This window comes from Passer domesticus, chromosome 6 (genome assembly GCF_036417665.1).
Source record: "Passer domesticus isolate bPasDom1 chromosome 6, bPasDom1.hap1, whole genome shotgun sequence".
Taxonomy (NCBI): domain Eukaryota; kingdom Metazoa; phylum Chordata; class Aves; order Passeriformes; family Passeridae; genus Passer; species Passer domesticus.
The window spans coordinates 11,175,781-11,190,039 of record NC_087479.1 but is presented as its reverse complement, the minus strand read 5'-3'; the positions used below and the strand labels follow the sequence as shown (position 1 = coordinate 11,190,039).

At 39.6% G+C, this 14,259-nt stretch overlaps 1 protein-coding gene across 1 annotated transcript in view; it reads left to right on the top strand.

The window, feature by feature from the left end:
- The window catches only part of DYNC1H1 (dynein cytoplasmic 1 heavy chain 1), a 45,306-nt gene that overhangs the window by 5,504 nt on the left and 25,543 nt on the right, over positions 1-14,259 (top strand). The window contains exons 6-28 of the mRNA XM_064423320.1: positions 105-376; positions 486-713; positions 1,192-2,268; positions 2,597-2,776; positions 3,708-3,857; positions 4,113-4,259; positions 4,406-4,546; positions 4,680-4,856; positions 4,969-5,079; positions 5,162-5,281; positions 5,551-5,790; positions 6,307-6,462; positions 6,832-6,945; positions 7,559-7,669; positions 7,749-7,958; positions 8,339-8,485; positions 8,711-8,877; positions 9,563-9,736; positions 10,435-10,600; positions 10,681-10,869; positions 10,952-11,140; positions 11,820-12,102; positions 13,456-13,556. Of these exons, the coding sequence (XP_064279390.1) occupies positions 105-376; positions 486-713; positions 1,192-2,268; positions 2,597-2,776; positions 3,708-3,857; positions 4,113-4,259; positions 4,406-4,546; positions 4,680-4,856; positions 4,969-5,079; positions 5,162-5,281; positions 5,551-5,790; positions 6,307-6,462; positions 6,832-6,945; positions 7,559-7,669; positions 7,749-7,958; positions 8,339-8,485; positions 8,711-8,877; positions 9,563-9,736; positions 10,435-10,600; positions 10,681-10,869; positions 10,952-11,140; positions 11,820-12,102; positions 13,456-13,556 (4,850 nt within the window). The remainder of the gene's footprint in view (positions 1-104; positions 377-485; positions 714-1,191; positions 2,269-2,596; positions 2,777-3,707; positions 3,858-4,112; positions 4,260-4,405; positions 4,547-4,679; positions 4,857-4,968; positions 5,080-5,161; positions 5,282-5,550; positions 5,791-6,306; positions 6,463-6,831; positions 6,946-7,558; positions 7,670-7,748; positions 7,959-8,338; positions 8,486-8,710; positions 8,878-9,562; positions 9,737-10,434; positions 10,601-10,680; positions 10,870-10,951; positions 11,141-11,819; positions 12,103-13,455; positions 13,557-14,259) is intronic.

The following is a 14,259-nucleotide window of genomic DNA, read 5'->3' as shown; positions in this document are numbered from 1 at the left end:
TGTGGTACAAAGAGCAGTGTTGTTTAGAGGAACCTTGGACTAGTTACAGATAGAGATTTTGGTCAATGAAATGAAAAGTTATATTCAAAATCTTTTCCATTTAGGTTTGAAACAGGCGCTGGAAACTGTGAATGACTATAATCCACTGATGAAAGACTTTCCACTCAATGACTTGCTGTCTGCTACTGAGCTGGACAAAATCAGGCAGGCCCTTGTTGCAATATTTACCCATTTGAGAAAAATCAGGAACACAAAATACCCAATCCAAAGGGCATTGCGTTTAGTGGAGGCTATTTCAAGAGATCTGAGCTCTCAGCTGCTTAAAGTGTTGGGAACCAGAAAACTGATGCATGTGGCCTATGAAGAATTTGAAAAGGTATGTTCATGACTTTGTGATACTGGTTGCTGTATTTTTGCTTTGGACAGTGACTTTCAGGAAGCATTTAATTTGGGAATTAAATTTCCTGTGCTAAAACTTTTTTCAGGTAATGGTTGCATGCTTTGAAGTATTCCAAACCTGGGATGATGAATACGAGAAGCTACAAGTTCTGCTGAGAGATATTGTGAAGAGAAAAAGGGAAGAGAACCTGAAGATGGTGTGGCGCATCAATCCTGCTCACAGGAAACTCCAGAGTCGTCTTGATCAAATGAGGAAATTCAGGCGTCAGCATGAGCAGCTGAGAGCAGTCATTGTGAGAGTCTTGCGACCCCAGGTAATGTAGTCTTGGTTGTTACCAAACAAAAAATCTGTGTGGCTTCTTCAAGAGTGTTACTGTTACTTGAAGTTACCAACACAAATGGAGTGTAACATTCAGTTTCCATATTTAGTTTTGAACCCTTGCTAATAGGCTTAGCTTTAATTCTGACTTACATTGCATAATACATGCTTGTGTTAATAAACTCAGCAAGTCTAGACATAACACAGAGGAGATTAATAAATGTTTAAATCCTTGAACTTGGCTAAACCACAGTGGAAAATGAGATTATGCTGCACTGTAGTGGAAGATTGTAAAGTAACTGTGCTGCCCTGTTCCTACTGGAAGTTAATTCTGAAGCATGACTGAAAGTTTGTTAAGAATTTATCACTGATTGGTAGGGGATTTGTGCAGTATTTTTTAGAACCAACTGCATTTTGCTACTTCCAGGGAAATTTTGAAGCATCCAACTCACTAAAGTGTATTCCTAATGTAGGTAACAGCTGTTGCCCAGCAAAATCAAGGAGAGGTACCTGAACCACAGGATATGAAAGTAGCAGAAGTCCTTTTTGATGCTGCAGATGCTAATGCAATTGAAGAAGTCAATCTCGCTTATGAGAATGTTAAGGAAGTAGATGGATTAGATGTTTCCAAAGAAGGTACAGAAGCCTGGGAGGCAGCTATGAAGCGCTATGATGAAAGAATTGATAGAGTTGAAACAAGGATAACAGCCCGTTTGAGAGACCAGCTCGGTACAGCGAAGAATGCCAATGAAATGTTCCGAATCTTCTCCCGCTTTAACGCCCTGTTTGTCAGACCTCACATTCGCGGTGCCATTCGTGAGTACCAAACACAGTTGATCCAGCGTGTGAAGGATGACATAGAGTCTCTTCATGACAAGTTTAAAGTACAATATCCACAGAGTCAAGCGTGTAAAATGAGTCATGTTCGTGACCTGCCTCCTGTGTCTGGGTCTATAATTTGGGCAAAACAGATCGACAGGCAGCTCACCGCTTACATGAAGCGTGTGGAGGATGTCCTTGGCAAAGGCTGGGAGAACCATGTGGAAGGTCAGAAGCTAAAGCAGGATGGAGATAGCTTTCGCATGAAGCTCAACACTCAGGAGATCTTTGATGACTGGGCAAGAAAAGTTCAGCAACGCAACCTTGGTGTGTCTGGTCGCATTTTCACCATCGAAAGCACTCGTGTTCGAGGTCGAACTGGAAATGTCCTGAAACTCAAAGTCAACTTCCTCCCAGAAATAATTACACTTTCAAAAGAAGTCCGAAACCTGAAATGGCTTGGCTTCCGTGTCCCACTAGCAATTGTCAACAAAGCTCACCAAGCAAACCAGCTCTATCCATTTGCTATTTCTCTCATTGAAAGCGTCCGCACATATGAGCGAACATGTGAGAAAGTGGAAGAGCGTAATACTATCTCACTGCTGGTGGCTGGCTTGAAGAAAGAGGTGCAGGCTTTGATTGCAGAAGGAATTGCACTCGTATGGGAATCATACAAGCTTGATCCATATGTGCAGCGCTTGGCTGAGACTGTCTTCAGTTTCCAGGAAAAGGTTTGTGTTTTGTGTCAAAGTCTGCAAAACTTTTACATTTATAATTCAGTAATGTGTGGTTATCCAAAAGTGTCATTGTATAGCTGAGAAACAGTTCTGCAGCTCTTGGTTTAAGTAGCTGATTGAGTCAGCACAAATTGGCCAACTGGATGGATCTTTTAGTAGTGCTAAAATTGCTATTAGCAGTACTGTTTTCATTTGATAATGCCAAAATCAATGGATTGCTGCATCCAAATAAAGACACATGATTAACCATTACTGAATTATTGTTTCCTTGATCTAACCTGTCAAGCTAATCATCCCATTTTTCCTAAACTATCTTACCTAGGTGGATGATCTGCTCATTATTGAAGAGAAGATAGACCTGGAAGTGAGATCATTGGAAACATGCATGTATGATCACAAGACTTTCTCCGAAATCTTGAACAGAGTTCAGAAAGCTGTGGATGATTTAAATCTTCATTCATACTCAAATTTGCCAATCTGGGTCAATAAGTTGGATATGGAGGTAGGTTTGAGATCGAGGAGTAGTATATGTTTAGAGGTAACATTTTATTCAGGTGCAAAATGTATTTTGATTATTGTCTTCACAGTCACCCAGGGAGACTTTTCTTTATAGTCATACCAGAGACTAAATTCTCATTCCTTGAAAATTTCAGTGCATTTTTGATATGTAGAAGATACAAGACCTATGTTGGTGATTTTCTACTGTTGACTTTTGGGATCAGTTAATTCAAGGGGAGTTTTGTTTTTTGAAGAAAAAAAGTTTGATACAGTTTGATGGCCTAGAGGATGCTGGGGAGCAAGGTAGATTAAGGGTGGTGGAAATTTGCTATCCTGGTAGCAAAGACTTGTTGCCATCATATTGTTTGCTTCTGCCTGTTAAGTTTCAGGTTATTGGTCACTAGGCCAACTTCAATATGGATAAAATTGTTTAATTACATTAAGGTCCATGAGGCTTAAGGAGAATCTTTGAATTATATTCAGTGCAAATTTACAAAAACTCCTAAACCTCTTTAATCATGTAATGGTTTGAGTTGGTAGAGACCTTAGAGATGATCTAGTTGCAGCCCCCATGCCAAGGGCAGTGATGCCACTGATTCAGTAGCTCAGAGCTCCATCCAGCTTGGCCTGGAACATTTCCAGGGATGGGGCATCCATAACTTCTCTGAGCAACCTGTGCCAGTGCCTCACCACTCTAATACCTAATCTAAACCTCCTGTCTTTCAATTTAAAGCCATTATGCCCTGTCTTATTGCTACAAGCCCTAGTAAAGAGGCCCTCCAATTCTTGTAAGCCCTTTCTGTGCTGGAATGGCTAGTAAAGGAGCACTTGGTTCTTTGAGGTGCTGTAGTTTGCTTGTCAGAATATATTGTTAGTGGGGATCTTCATGCAGTGAATATGCAGGTTTTTCCTCCAATGTGCTTAATCTTCCATAGATTGAAAGAATCCTGGGTGTTCGTTTGCAAGCTGGACTGAGGGCCTGGACCCAGGTTCTTCTGGGACAAGCAGATGACAAAGCAGAAGTTGACATGGATACAGATGCTCCTCAAGTGAGCCATAAGCCTGGTGGTGAACCCAAGATCAAAGTAAGTTTTCCTGTGTTTTTTTTTTGCATTAGATTTTTTTGGTTGGTTGGGATTTTTTTTCCGTATTGTCAATTAACTAAAGCAGAAATTATTTCTGAGGCCTACATGGTAGATAAATATTTCTTCTTGCATCTGTTTTTGGAGAAATATTTTCCTTTTCCCATTTAAGGTCAAGTTAATTTTTAAAGTCCAAAATTCTTGTCTATATGTAGCAGTATCTGCCAGTAAAACTGGGTGTTTTTACTATTTCTGCAGAACATTGTACATGAACTAAGAATAACCAACCAGGTGATATACTTGAATCCACCAATTGAAGACTGTAGATACAAACTTTACCAAGAAATGTTTTCTTGGAAAATGGTAATCCTGTCACTGCCAAGAATTCAAAGTCAGAGATACCAGGTAAGTGTAATGAAGCTGTATCTAAGTCTGAGCAATTGCTTTCACTTAGCAATTGACTGTCCTCAATGTATTAGTGTGTTGATTTAAAACCAAACCTGAGTGCCCTGGAAATTCATATGTATCACAAGTGTAACTGTGGTTCTTAGGTTGGAGTGCATTATGAGCTGTCTGAGGAGGAGAAGTTCTATCGTAATGCATTGACAAGGATGCCTGATGGCCCTGCAGCTCTGGAGGAATCATACTCTGCTGTCATGGGAATTGTGACTGAAGTGGAGCAGTATGTCAAGGTAGGAGACTGACAGGATATAATGGAACAGCTAAAATTAACATGGACTTCCAGTTTTCCTGGGGACTGGAGGGAAACACGTGTTTTGGAATGTACTGGAGAAGTTCTGAACATTGTGAAATACCTCCATTTAGGTTTGGCTGCAGTACCAGTGTCTGTGGGATATGCAGGCTGAAAATATATACAACCGTCTTGGAGAAGACCTGAATAAGTGGCAGGCCCTTTTGGTTCAGATAAGAAAGGCAAGAGGAACATTTGACAATGCAGAAACCAGAAAGGAGTTTGGACCTGTTGTCATAGACTATGGCAAGGTGAGAAATCTTAATTATTTGTTGTGATAAATGCATTGAATTTCAGAATAGGTGTATAACAGAAAATGGCAAGGGTGACAAATTACTATTATGTAACATTATTCACTTGTAGGTACAATCAAAGGTGAACTTGAAGTATGACTCCTGGCACAAGGAGGTGCTCAGCAAATTTGGCCAAATGCTTGGTCAGAATATGACAGAGTTTCATTCACAAATTTCTAAGGTAAGAAAAGTCTTAAATCCAGTTCTTCACTTTCAGATCAACTGTTGTAGAGTGCTAAAACACTGATTTGTGCCCTTAACAGTCCCGTCAAGAGCTGGAGCAGCATTCTGTGGACACTGCTAGCACATCAGATGCTGTGACATTCATCACATATGTGCAGTCCTTGAAACGTAAAATCAAACAGTTTGAAAAGCAAGTTGAGGTATGTTTGTTGTGTTTTGCTAATGATTCTGACTTGTAGAAATGTCTAATGCTAATGATTCTGACTTGTAGAAATTTTATGAGGCTTAGCTCATAAAATGCAGCTTCATCATAATCATAAAATTATACTCAAGTTCTCTTAAAAACAGATTTGAACTTCATATTCTGAAAAATCCTGTGAGCTCTATAGTAAGCATTTATTAAAGTCTGTTTATTTAACCTTGCAGCTTAAGTTTTCTCTTTTTAACTTCAAACCACTGTGTCTTGTAGCTTTATCGCAATGGTCAGCGCTTGCTTGAGAAACAAAGGTTCCAGTTCCCTTCCTCTTGGCTGTACATTGACAACATCGAAGGAGAATGGGGTGCCTTCAATGACATCATGCGTAGGAAGGATTCTGCCATTCAACAACAAGTAGCAAATCTGCAGATGAAAATAGTTCAGGAGGATCGTGCAGTGGAGAGCCGAACAACTGACTTGCTGACAGACTGGGAGAAAACAAAGCCTGTAACAGTAAGTAGTGATGGTGAATACACGGTGAATGAGGTAGATTTTCTGCATTCAGTTTGTTTTTATGCTTTTTGTACAGTTTTTCATTTTAGGTGATAGTAAAAGACTTTTTAAGGGTTCTATAATAACCTGCCAGTGTGTTGATTTGTGGCAATAGTTGCAGAGGGAAATTTACTATTAAAACGTAGGCCTCTCTTAGGTGCAGAAAAGTAAATTACCTCATTGACAAAGAGAGCTTTGTCTGAAACAAGTATGTGTCAGAAGTGTGCATGTAGGAGGATTCAGAAGCAAGCTGCTTTTTGCCTTTTTCTTTTCCCTGAAGTGCTTTTTAGTAAAGCAAAAAACTGCATGTAAAAATGAAGTAAGACTTACTGTGGAATAGTATGTTGTCTTATTGTCAGCAAGATGGAAATGTAAAAAGAATGAGACAAACCAACATTTATATTTAGTCCCTACTTTTAACTTGCCTTCAGCATAACTGTAGGATTATTTGATTAATGTACTCCATGCAAACTTTAGGGGAATCTGCGTCCAGAAGAGGCTCTTCAAGCTCTTACCATTTACGAAGGAAAATTCGGGAGGCTGAAGGATGACCGTGAGAAGTGTGCCAAGGCCAAGGAAGCTCTGGAACTTACAGATACTGGACTGCTCAGTGGCAGTGAAGAGCGCGTCCAGGTACAGCCTGCTCTCACACCTGCTTGCCAGTTTTGGATAGAAATGTTTCAGTTCCCTCATTTTCTCCCTCAGGACAGTGACTTGTAGTGTGTGCTGTACTCATATCAGGGCACAGTCTCCACACTGACTCAGGTGTAGCCTTCAGAGCTTGTCTGTGATCTCTTCCTTGACTGGCTTATTCTTTTGAAACTGTTATGTGAGCTGAGATGGAAAATTTCATCTTGGTCACTTGCTGTTGCAGTTCTGTTGAACTGGCAAACTATCCAAAGGTTTTTGATGGATTAGAAGTATTTTGTTTAACTCACCCATGCTATTGACTTTGAAGAAATTAGGAGTAACTGCTGATGTTTGATACGTTCTTTATTACAGGTAGCCCTTGAAGAGCTGCAGGATCTCAAAGGTGTCTGGTCTGAACTCTCTAAGGTCTGGGAACAAATTGATCAAATGAAAGAACAACCCTGGGTCTCAGTACAGCCTCGCAAGGTACTTCACTTTTGTATACATTAACAATATATCTACCACAAGTATATGCAAATTAGGAATTAGACCTCTTGAGACAGACATGCTCTGTTGTCAGTCTAGATAATTTTCAGTGTTTAGGTACCTTTTTCAATATCTTGTGAGTATGTTTCTTCTGAAAGTAAGATAAAAATATTCACAGGATTGTCATAATTTAAGTAATCTTACAGGGAATTTATGCAGCTTCCATAGTTTGAGATTGGACTGCATCTACAGAGAAGAAACTGCTGTTTTTAAATAGTCTGTTGGAACTCATTAGAGAAACTTCATTATACAGTTGGGTAAACAGCATTGATTTTAGTTCAGTGCTCAGGAGGTAAAGAGCAGAAAGAACACTAATCTATAAACTAACTGCCTGTGAAAGACTGCATCATGAATCTCAGTCAGACCAATGAAATTATATTCTCAGCTGTAGAGTAACCAGATCTTAGGCAAACAAGGATAATACTTGTAAATGCTGTCCTGTTGCTAATGTCTCATTAGAGACAGTTTTCTGTAACAAATGTAAAGGTAACTTTTATGGTTATGTGCACAGGACTTGTAGAGAAAGATTTCAATGCTTTTGTGTTACTGACAGCTTCGACAAAACTTGGATGGTCTGCTGAACCAACTGAAAAACTTCCCTGCCCGTTTGCGACAGTACGCCTCCTATGAGTATGTCCAGAGACTTCTGAAGGGCTACATGAAGGTAAGTTGCCCACATTTCTAAAATATATGTATTTTATATTCATATTCAAAGATGTAACTTGCTTTCTTTTCTTCTGTAGATAAACATGTTAGTTATTGAACTGAAATCTGAGGCACTTAAAGACCGACACTGGAAACAGCTGATGAAGAGGCTTCATGTTAACTGGGTTGTCTCAGAGCTGACCCTGGGCCAGATCTGGGATGTTGATCTACAGAGAAATGAAGCAATCGTCAAAGATGTTCTGCTTGTGGCTCAGGGAGAGATGGCTTTGGAAGAGTTCTTGAAACAGGCTAGTATCAAGCCCTTGTATGTATGCATGTAATAGCAAATCTGAGGATTGCTCTTAAGTGGCTACTTGTGTAGTAAACTTGTCACTCTTAGCTGTTGAAACAAGTGCCAGGACTCCATGGTTTGCTCTGTTTTGGGGAACAGTTTAAAGCTTTGTAAACTTCCTCTGATGAAACTTGCATTATTTGGGTAAAGTAGTTCTTGGTAGTGACTGCAAAGATCCCACCTTGAACTGTATCATAGTCTCAATATTTTTAACAAAAGCTTAAGCGTAAAGCCAGAATCTTCAGATAAAAAAATAGTATTTGATTAGTATAATACATTTCTACTTTGTAACTATGTTGGAGGAAAAATTATTATCTTAAACATCTTTTTCTTCAGATAAGAGAAGTGTGGAACACTTATGAACTGGACTTGGTCAATTACCAGAACAAGTGTCGTTTGATTCGTGGATGGGATGACCTTTTCAACAAAGTCAAGGAGCACATTAACAGCGTGTCTGCTATGAAGCTGTCACCATACTACAAGGTAAAATGGAGAGCAAAGCTAAAGAATTTTTGTGTATTTCTGACTTCTCCTGTTTGGTTTATATTTTTGTCAGCAGGGACTATATATATTTACTGTTTAAAGCTGACAGACTATTAATTGTATAATGCATACTTTGTAACTCATAAACTATTTTCTCTAATAATTATTAGTAGACAAACACTTTATAATATTAAAATGAATATTAATGTAGTGTTTGAACTTCAGGTGTTTGAGGAAGATGCCCTTAGCTGGGAAGATAAGCTGAACCGTATCATGGCACTCTTTGATGTCTGGATAGATGTCCAGAGGCGCTGGGTCTACCTGGAGGGTATCTTTACTGGCAGTGCAGACATCAAGCACTTGCTGCCTGTGGAGACCCAGCGGTTCCAGAGGTAACTTTTTCATTTGGTTGTTTTCTTGCCTCCCTTGGGGCACCCTGTTGGCAGGCCTGAAACTTCATGTCTCACTGTAGCACTCTCTGAGTTTAAATACTCACTGCATTCTTACCTGGTCCAGCTGGATTACAGCTGCTGTAGATACAAGTTCATCAAGCAAAGAGGTGCAACTATGGCAGAAAATGTTTGTAGTAAATGGGCTGATGTACAATTTTTAGAATATGATTTGGACTCAGGTGGTTTTCCTTGCTAGCTCCTGTCAGTTACTTCAGGTGTTTCTGGCATTGTGGCTGCAACAAACAGGCAAATTTTTGTTGCTGCAGCCTTAAATCTCACCCTTTAAACATTATTTACTTCCTCTGTTTTAAGTTGGTCTGATAATACTTACTCATTCCACACTTCCAGTCAGATCGAAGAATCAGATTTATGTGTCACTTCAGGAAGTAAAGATAAGTAGATCTGCTCTGGACTACATTGGGAGATTGAACATTACAAAAAGTGAGATTTTGTTGCTGAGGGCTTGAGGTAGATAAAGAGTAATTTGAGGAATTTAGGTTTATGTTCCCTAGAGCTGCTACAGCCGTTACAAGTGGAGTGATCATTTAGAGACAAATAACTTCGGTGTTCTGTAGGTCTGTAGTTACTGAGTTTGCACTAATGCATTGTGTTATTTCACTTGCAGCATCAGCACTGAATTCTTGGCACTCATGAAAAAGGTGTCCAAATCTCCACTTGTGATGGATGTTCTGAACATTCAAGGTGTGCAGAGATCATTAGAGAGACTGGCAGACTTACTTGGGAAGATACAGAAAGCCCTGGGAGAATACTTGGAAAGGGAGAGGTCCTCTTTCCCTCGGTAAGCAGTTGACTCTTGAAGTAATCTGATGATTCTGTGCAGGAACTGGTGTACTGCTCTGTAAAGCCTCTACCAGTTCTGTGGTGCATATATATGAGATGTTATGACCATTTAAATATGTGTTGTCTATATACATAATTCAGTTACAGCCACTTCTCCAGAAGTGGGGCTGAAACTTCCCTTACTTGCTCATCTGTAGCTAGTTTCAGGATTTGGATATTGCCTAAGGAACCATTGCAGCTGATTTCTGTAAACTGAAGAGGTTCTTCTGCCATTTGATTGAAGGCCAGTGTCTAAATTATCACAGTCCAGTATTTAGGTCATTGACTTACCTGTAGTCATCAAATAGTTTGTCACTTAGCATGAGAAAATAAAGAGTGAGGGAGGTACTGAGTGGCAGTTCCTCCTGACAGGCAATTCAGTCCCAAGCTCTGCTGTTGGTATTTCAGAGATGGATAAGTAAAGAAAATTATCCACACTAATAGAACAAGTATACACTTCTGTATGGAACAGACCACATGAACTTAAAGGCAGCACTGGGGTATAACTGCTAGCAAATTCGTGGTTCATGCACTCTTGCAGTGTTGAGGAAATGGTTGTCAATTATTTCCGTGTAGTGGCCATGGATGAAGCGTAAATTATAAATTTAAAGTGATAGTTGAAGTTCTGATGTAGATCTAATTTTATGTGATTAATAGGTTCTACTTTGTTGGTGATGAAGACTTGCTTGAAATCATTGGAAACAGCAAAAATGTGGCTAAGTTGCAGAAACACTTCAAGAAAATGTTTGCTGGAGTCTCTAGCATTATTCTCAATGAAGACAATTCTGTGGTTCTTGGGATATCCTCACGTGAAGGAGAGGAGGTATAACTGCAGGATTTCTTTTTAAATAAAATTCTGAAAATAAGTGGCTGTGGGCTGACTTAAACCTTTTATTCTTGCAGGTGCTGTTCAAAACACCCGTTTCCATCACAGAACATCCCAAGATCAATGAGTGGCTCACTCTTGTTGAAAAAGAGATGAGAGTGACCCTTGCTAAATTGCTTGCAGAGTCTGTTACTGAAGTAGAAATCTTTGGAAAAGCAACTTCAATTGATCCAGCAGTCTACATCTCTTGGATTGACAAATACCAGGTATTAATGTGGAGCACTTAAGTATACTGCAGCTTGGTTACTTCAGTAAGGAAAACTATCTGATAAGGGTTTTTTTACACAGGCTCAGCTTGTTGTGCTGTCAGCCCAGATTGCTTGGTCTGAGAATGTGGAGTCAGCCCTCAATGGTGGAGGTGGAGACAACAGTCCTCTCCAGTCTGTGCTAGCCAATGTTGAGGTCACACTCAATGTCCTGGCAGACTCTGTGCTGATGGAGCAGCCACCCCTTCGCAGAAGGAAACTGGAGCACTTGGTAAGTAAAAGCTTCCTTTCCTCTTCAGGCTTTACAGGTGAGCATTTTTAAATTTTAATGAAAAAATTGATCGGTCTAAGTCTTCATATTCATCCCGGAAAAGATTTTGTGTGATTTAAGCAATTACATTAAGGCCTGATCCTTAATGTAGGTGGTGGTAGTTTTTCACTCTAGTCAGCTTAATGCATGATATCATACTATATGCTGTCTCAGTGAATTGATCTTCAAACTAGATCTTCCAGGTATAGAAGTTACTGATTTTTTTCATTCAAATTTGAAATATGTCGTTAAGTTGCTTATTTTTGTAATCATAATATGCTTTTTTTTGTAGATAGGGATTGGAGGTGGGGGGAGAATTAAAATGATCCTGGGTTATTTTTAGAGGGAAATATCTGGTTTCTGGCAAGTAAAATACCAAGTTCAGTAGTGTAATGGATTAACAGGCTAACTGGGCCAAAGTGCTTTGCTGTAAACTAGGAAAGTCATTAAGTAGTAGGCAACATTGTTAGTTTTGGCTTTGTAACAACAGATTTTAAACCAGAGACTGATTTTAGGTCATGATTTCTAAGTGATGGCAGTTCACTGTGCTAATCTGAGAAGCTGTAGGATTTCTGTCTGTATTAGCCTGTCTTCATTGGATTGTATTGTTGTGGTCTTAAGAAGTTACTTCCTCCTCCAGATCACTGAGTTGGTGCACCAGAGAGATGTTACAAGATCACTGATCAAAAGCAAGATTGACAACTCCAAATCCTTCGAGTGGCTCAGCCAAATGCGGTTCTACTTTGACCCAAAGCAGACAGATGTGTTGCAGCAGCTCTCCATTCAGATGGCAAATGCCAAATTCAACTATGGTTTTGAGTACCTTGGGGTTCAGGATAAGCTGGTACAGACTCCTCTCACTGACCGCTGCTACCTGACAATGACACAAGCCCTGGAGGCAAGACTTGGAGGATCACCATTTGGTAAGTTTGTGAGACAAATGTATAAAACTCTTACCTGCTCTAATATATATGAGAATGAGTGGTTTAGGTCACTTAAAGAATCATCAATGAGGAATCAGGTCCAATATGAATTTGTGAAAAGTGCAGCAAGTTGTATGGCAAGGTTCATTCTATTACTTACTATACAGATAAAGCACACAAGGAAAAATCTGATTAAAATAAACCTAAAATGGTATATGTGGAGACTGGGGACACGGAAGGAAAAGCAGGGATAACAGTATGGGATGCAGAGGGGTAAGGGAGACTACTATTGGGTCACAAGAGTCACACTGGACTTGCCAAACTTAGCTTCAGACTGGATCAAGTCAAGATCTAAAGAATTTAGCAAAACTTAGTTACCTAATCAATACAATAATAGCAGTACTTGAACAATTCATTAATTTTTAAAATATTCAGTAGGATTTTCTATAAGCACAGCAGTAACTTCACAAAAAGTTTAGATTAATTATAAACCTAAATTGGCAACACTCATAAGGCAGACAGACATGAAGTATATGCAAGGGTATACCTATGAAAAACTCACCTTAAATTCAGTGAAATACATCAGATGCCTTTGCAGCTCTCCAGAGATGAAGGGTTGGGTCCCAGGGAGTGGGGGATATTAGTCCAGGTTCAGTTGTCAACTTTCAATGGCAATCCTCTATTGCAAACTGGAGAGATGACAAGCTCCAAGAGGCATCCCACTGGGAAGGAGATCCTGGTCACAGCCTGCTGCAATCCAGGAGATTTCAAAGGGTCTCACTTAGCAGCACTGTTTATAGAGTTGCAAAATTACTGATTTTAGTCATCAGTAAATTTCCATCCTGGCCACAATCCAAGTTGGTGGTTGCTGGAACTTTCCTTGAAAAGTCCAACAACAACAATATTATTCTACTTGCTTTGTTGTTCAGACAGAAAAAACAGAAATCTAAGGCTATTAAGTAGAAAACAGGAGCTTGTTAGACAACAGAAGCTGTGCGAGCAGACAGGGTTTCTGATAAGCACAAGCGGAGCTGGCTGGTGCTGTTAATGTAGGCCAAGGGCTAACAAGCATTCCTGAGACTGTAGTGTGCCTAGGATGGGGTTTAGGGAGTGGACTGGGGAAAGGATGTGCATCCCCACAATACAGTGTTAGTATGAACATGCAGAACACTTTTAACTAAGGTAGCAAAGAGCAAAATGGTCTTTTGGGGGAAGCTGAAACAGTTTTAGGTTTTGTTTGAACCCTCCTGATTGAACAGGCACCTTCAGAACTCACATGCTGGCAGATCACATGAGCTGGCAGTGCTATTCAGATGATAAACCCTAAGCATGTCCATCCCATTTCAAAAACAGGTCCTGCTGGTACTGGTAAAACAGAATCTGTTAAAGCTCTCGGACATCAGCTCGGCCGCTTTGTGTTGGTTTTCAACTGCGATGAAACATTTGACTTCCAGGTAAGCTGTTTGATTAAAACTATGTAGTCTTTGTTAACAACAAGTAGGAATCTCTTCAGAACCCTGAAACAGCCAGCAATGTTTATTTTCAAGATGATTATGTATAAGTCCTAACTGAGTTGGTATCTGTAGGTCATATAGAACCTCTGTAATAAAAAAGTGCCTAAGCAGAAGTGGGAAGGAACACTGCTAGAGCAGGGTTCTGGGCTTTTGAACAGGTAGTTCTGTAACAGCAAATGGAGGGAAAGGAAGGGGAAGTACAGGGGCAAGGGCTTAAAACTGGCTTTAGGAAAGTATTTTGAACTATGTAGTTTGCATTGATAGTACTGGTTTAGTGAGGAACAGATGAGAGTATGAGATTACTGAAGTAGCTGTACTATTGCCAAATTATCCTTTACAACACATGTGCAGTTTACCTCAATGTGTTAAGAATTCTTCAAAACTAAAAAATTTATCTAGATATTTGAAGATTAATGACATCTTCAAACTGAGAACCAGATGAAATGTTTCTTTAAACTGTAACACAAGAAGTTACGTTTAAATTAATATCTTGGTCAAGTGTATAGATAAAAAACAATATAAAACATGGACAAGGAATCACTAAACTTTACAAATTCTGCCAGGCTGCCCGTGTGTGGGTTTTTTTCTCTGGCTGTATTTTGACCAGATTAGAATTCCATTTAACCAGCATTTGGCTTGGAGG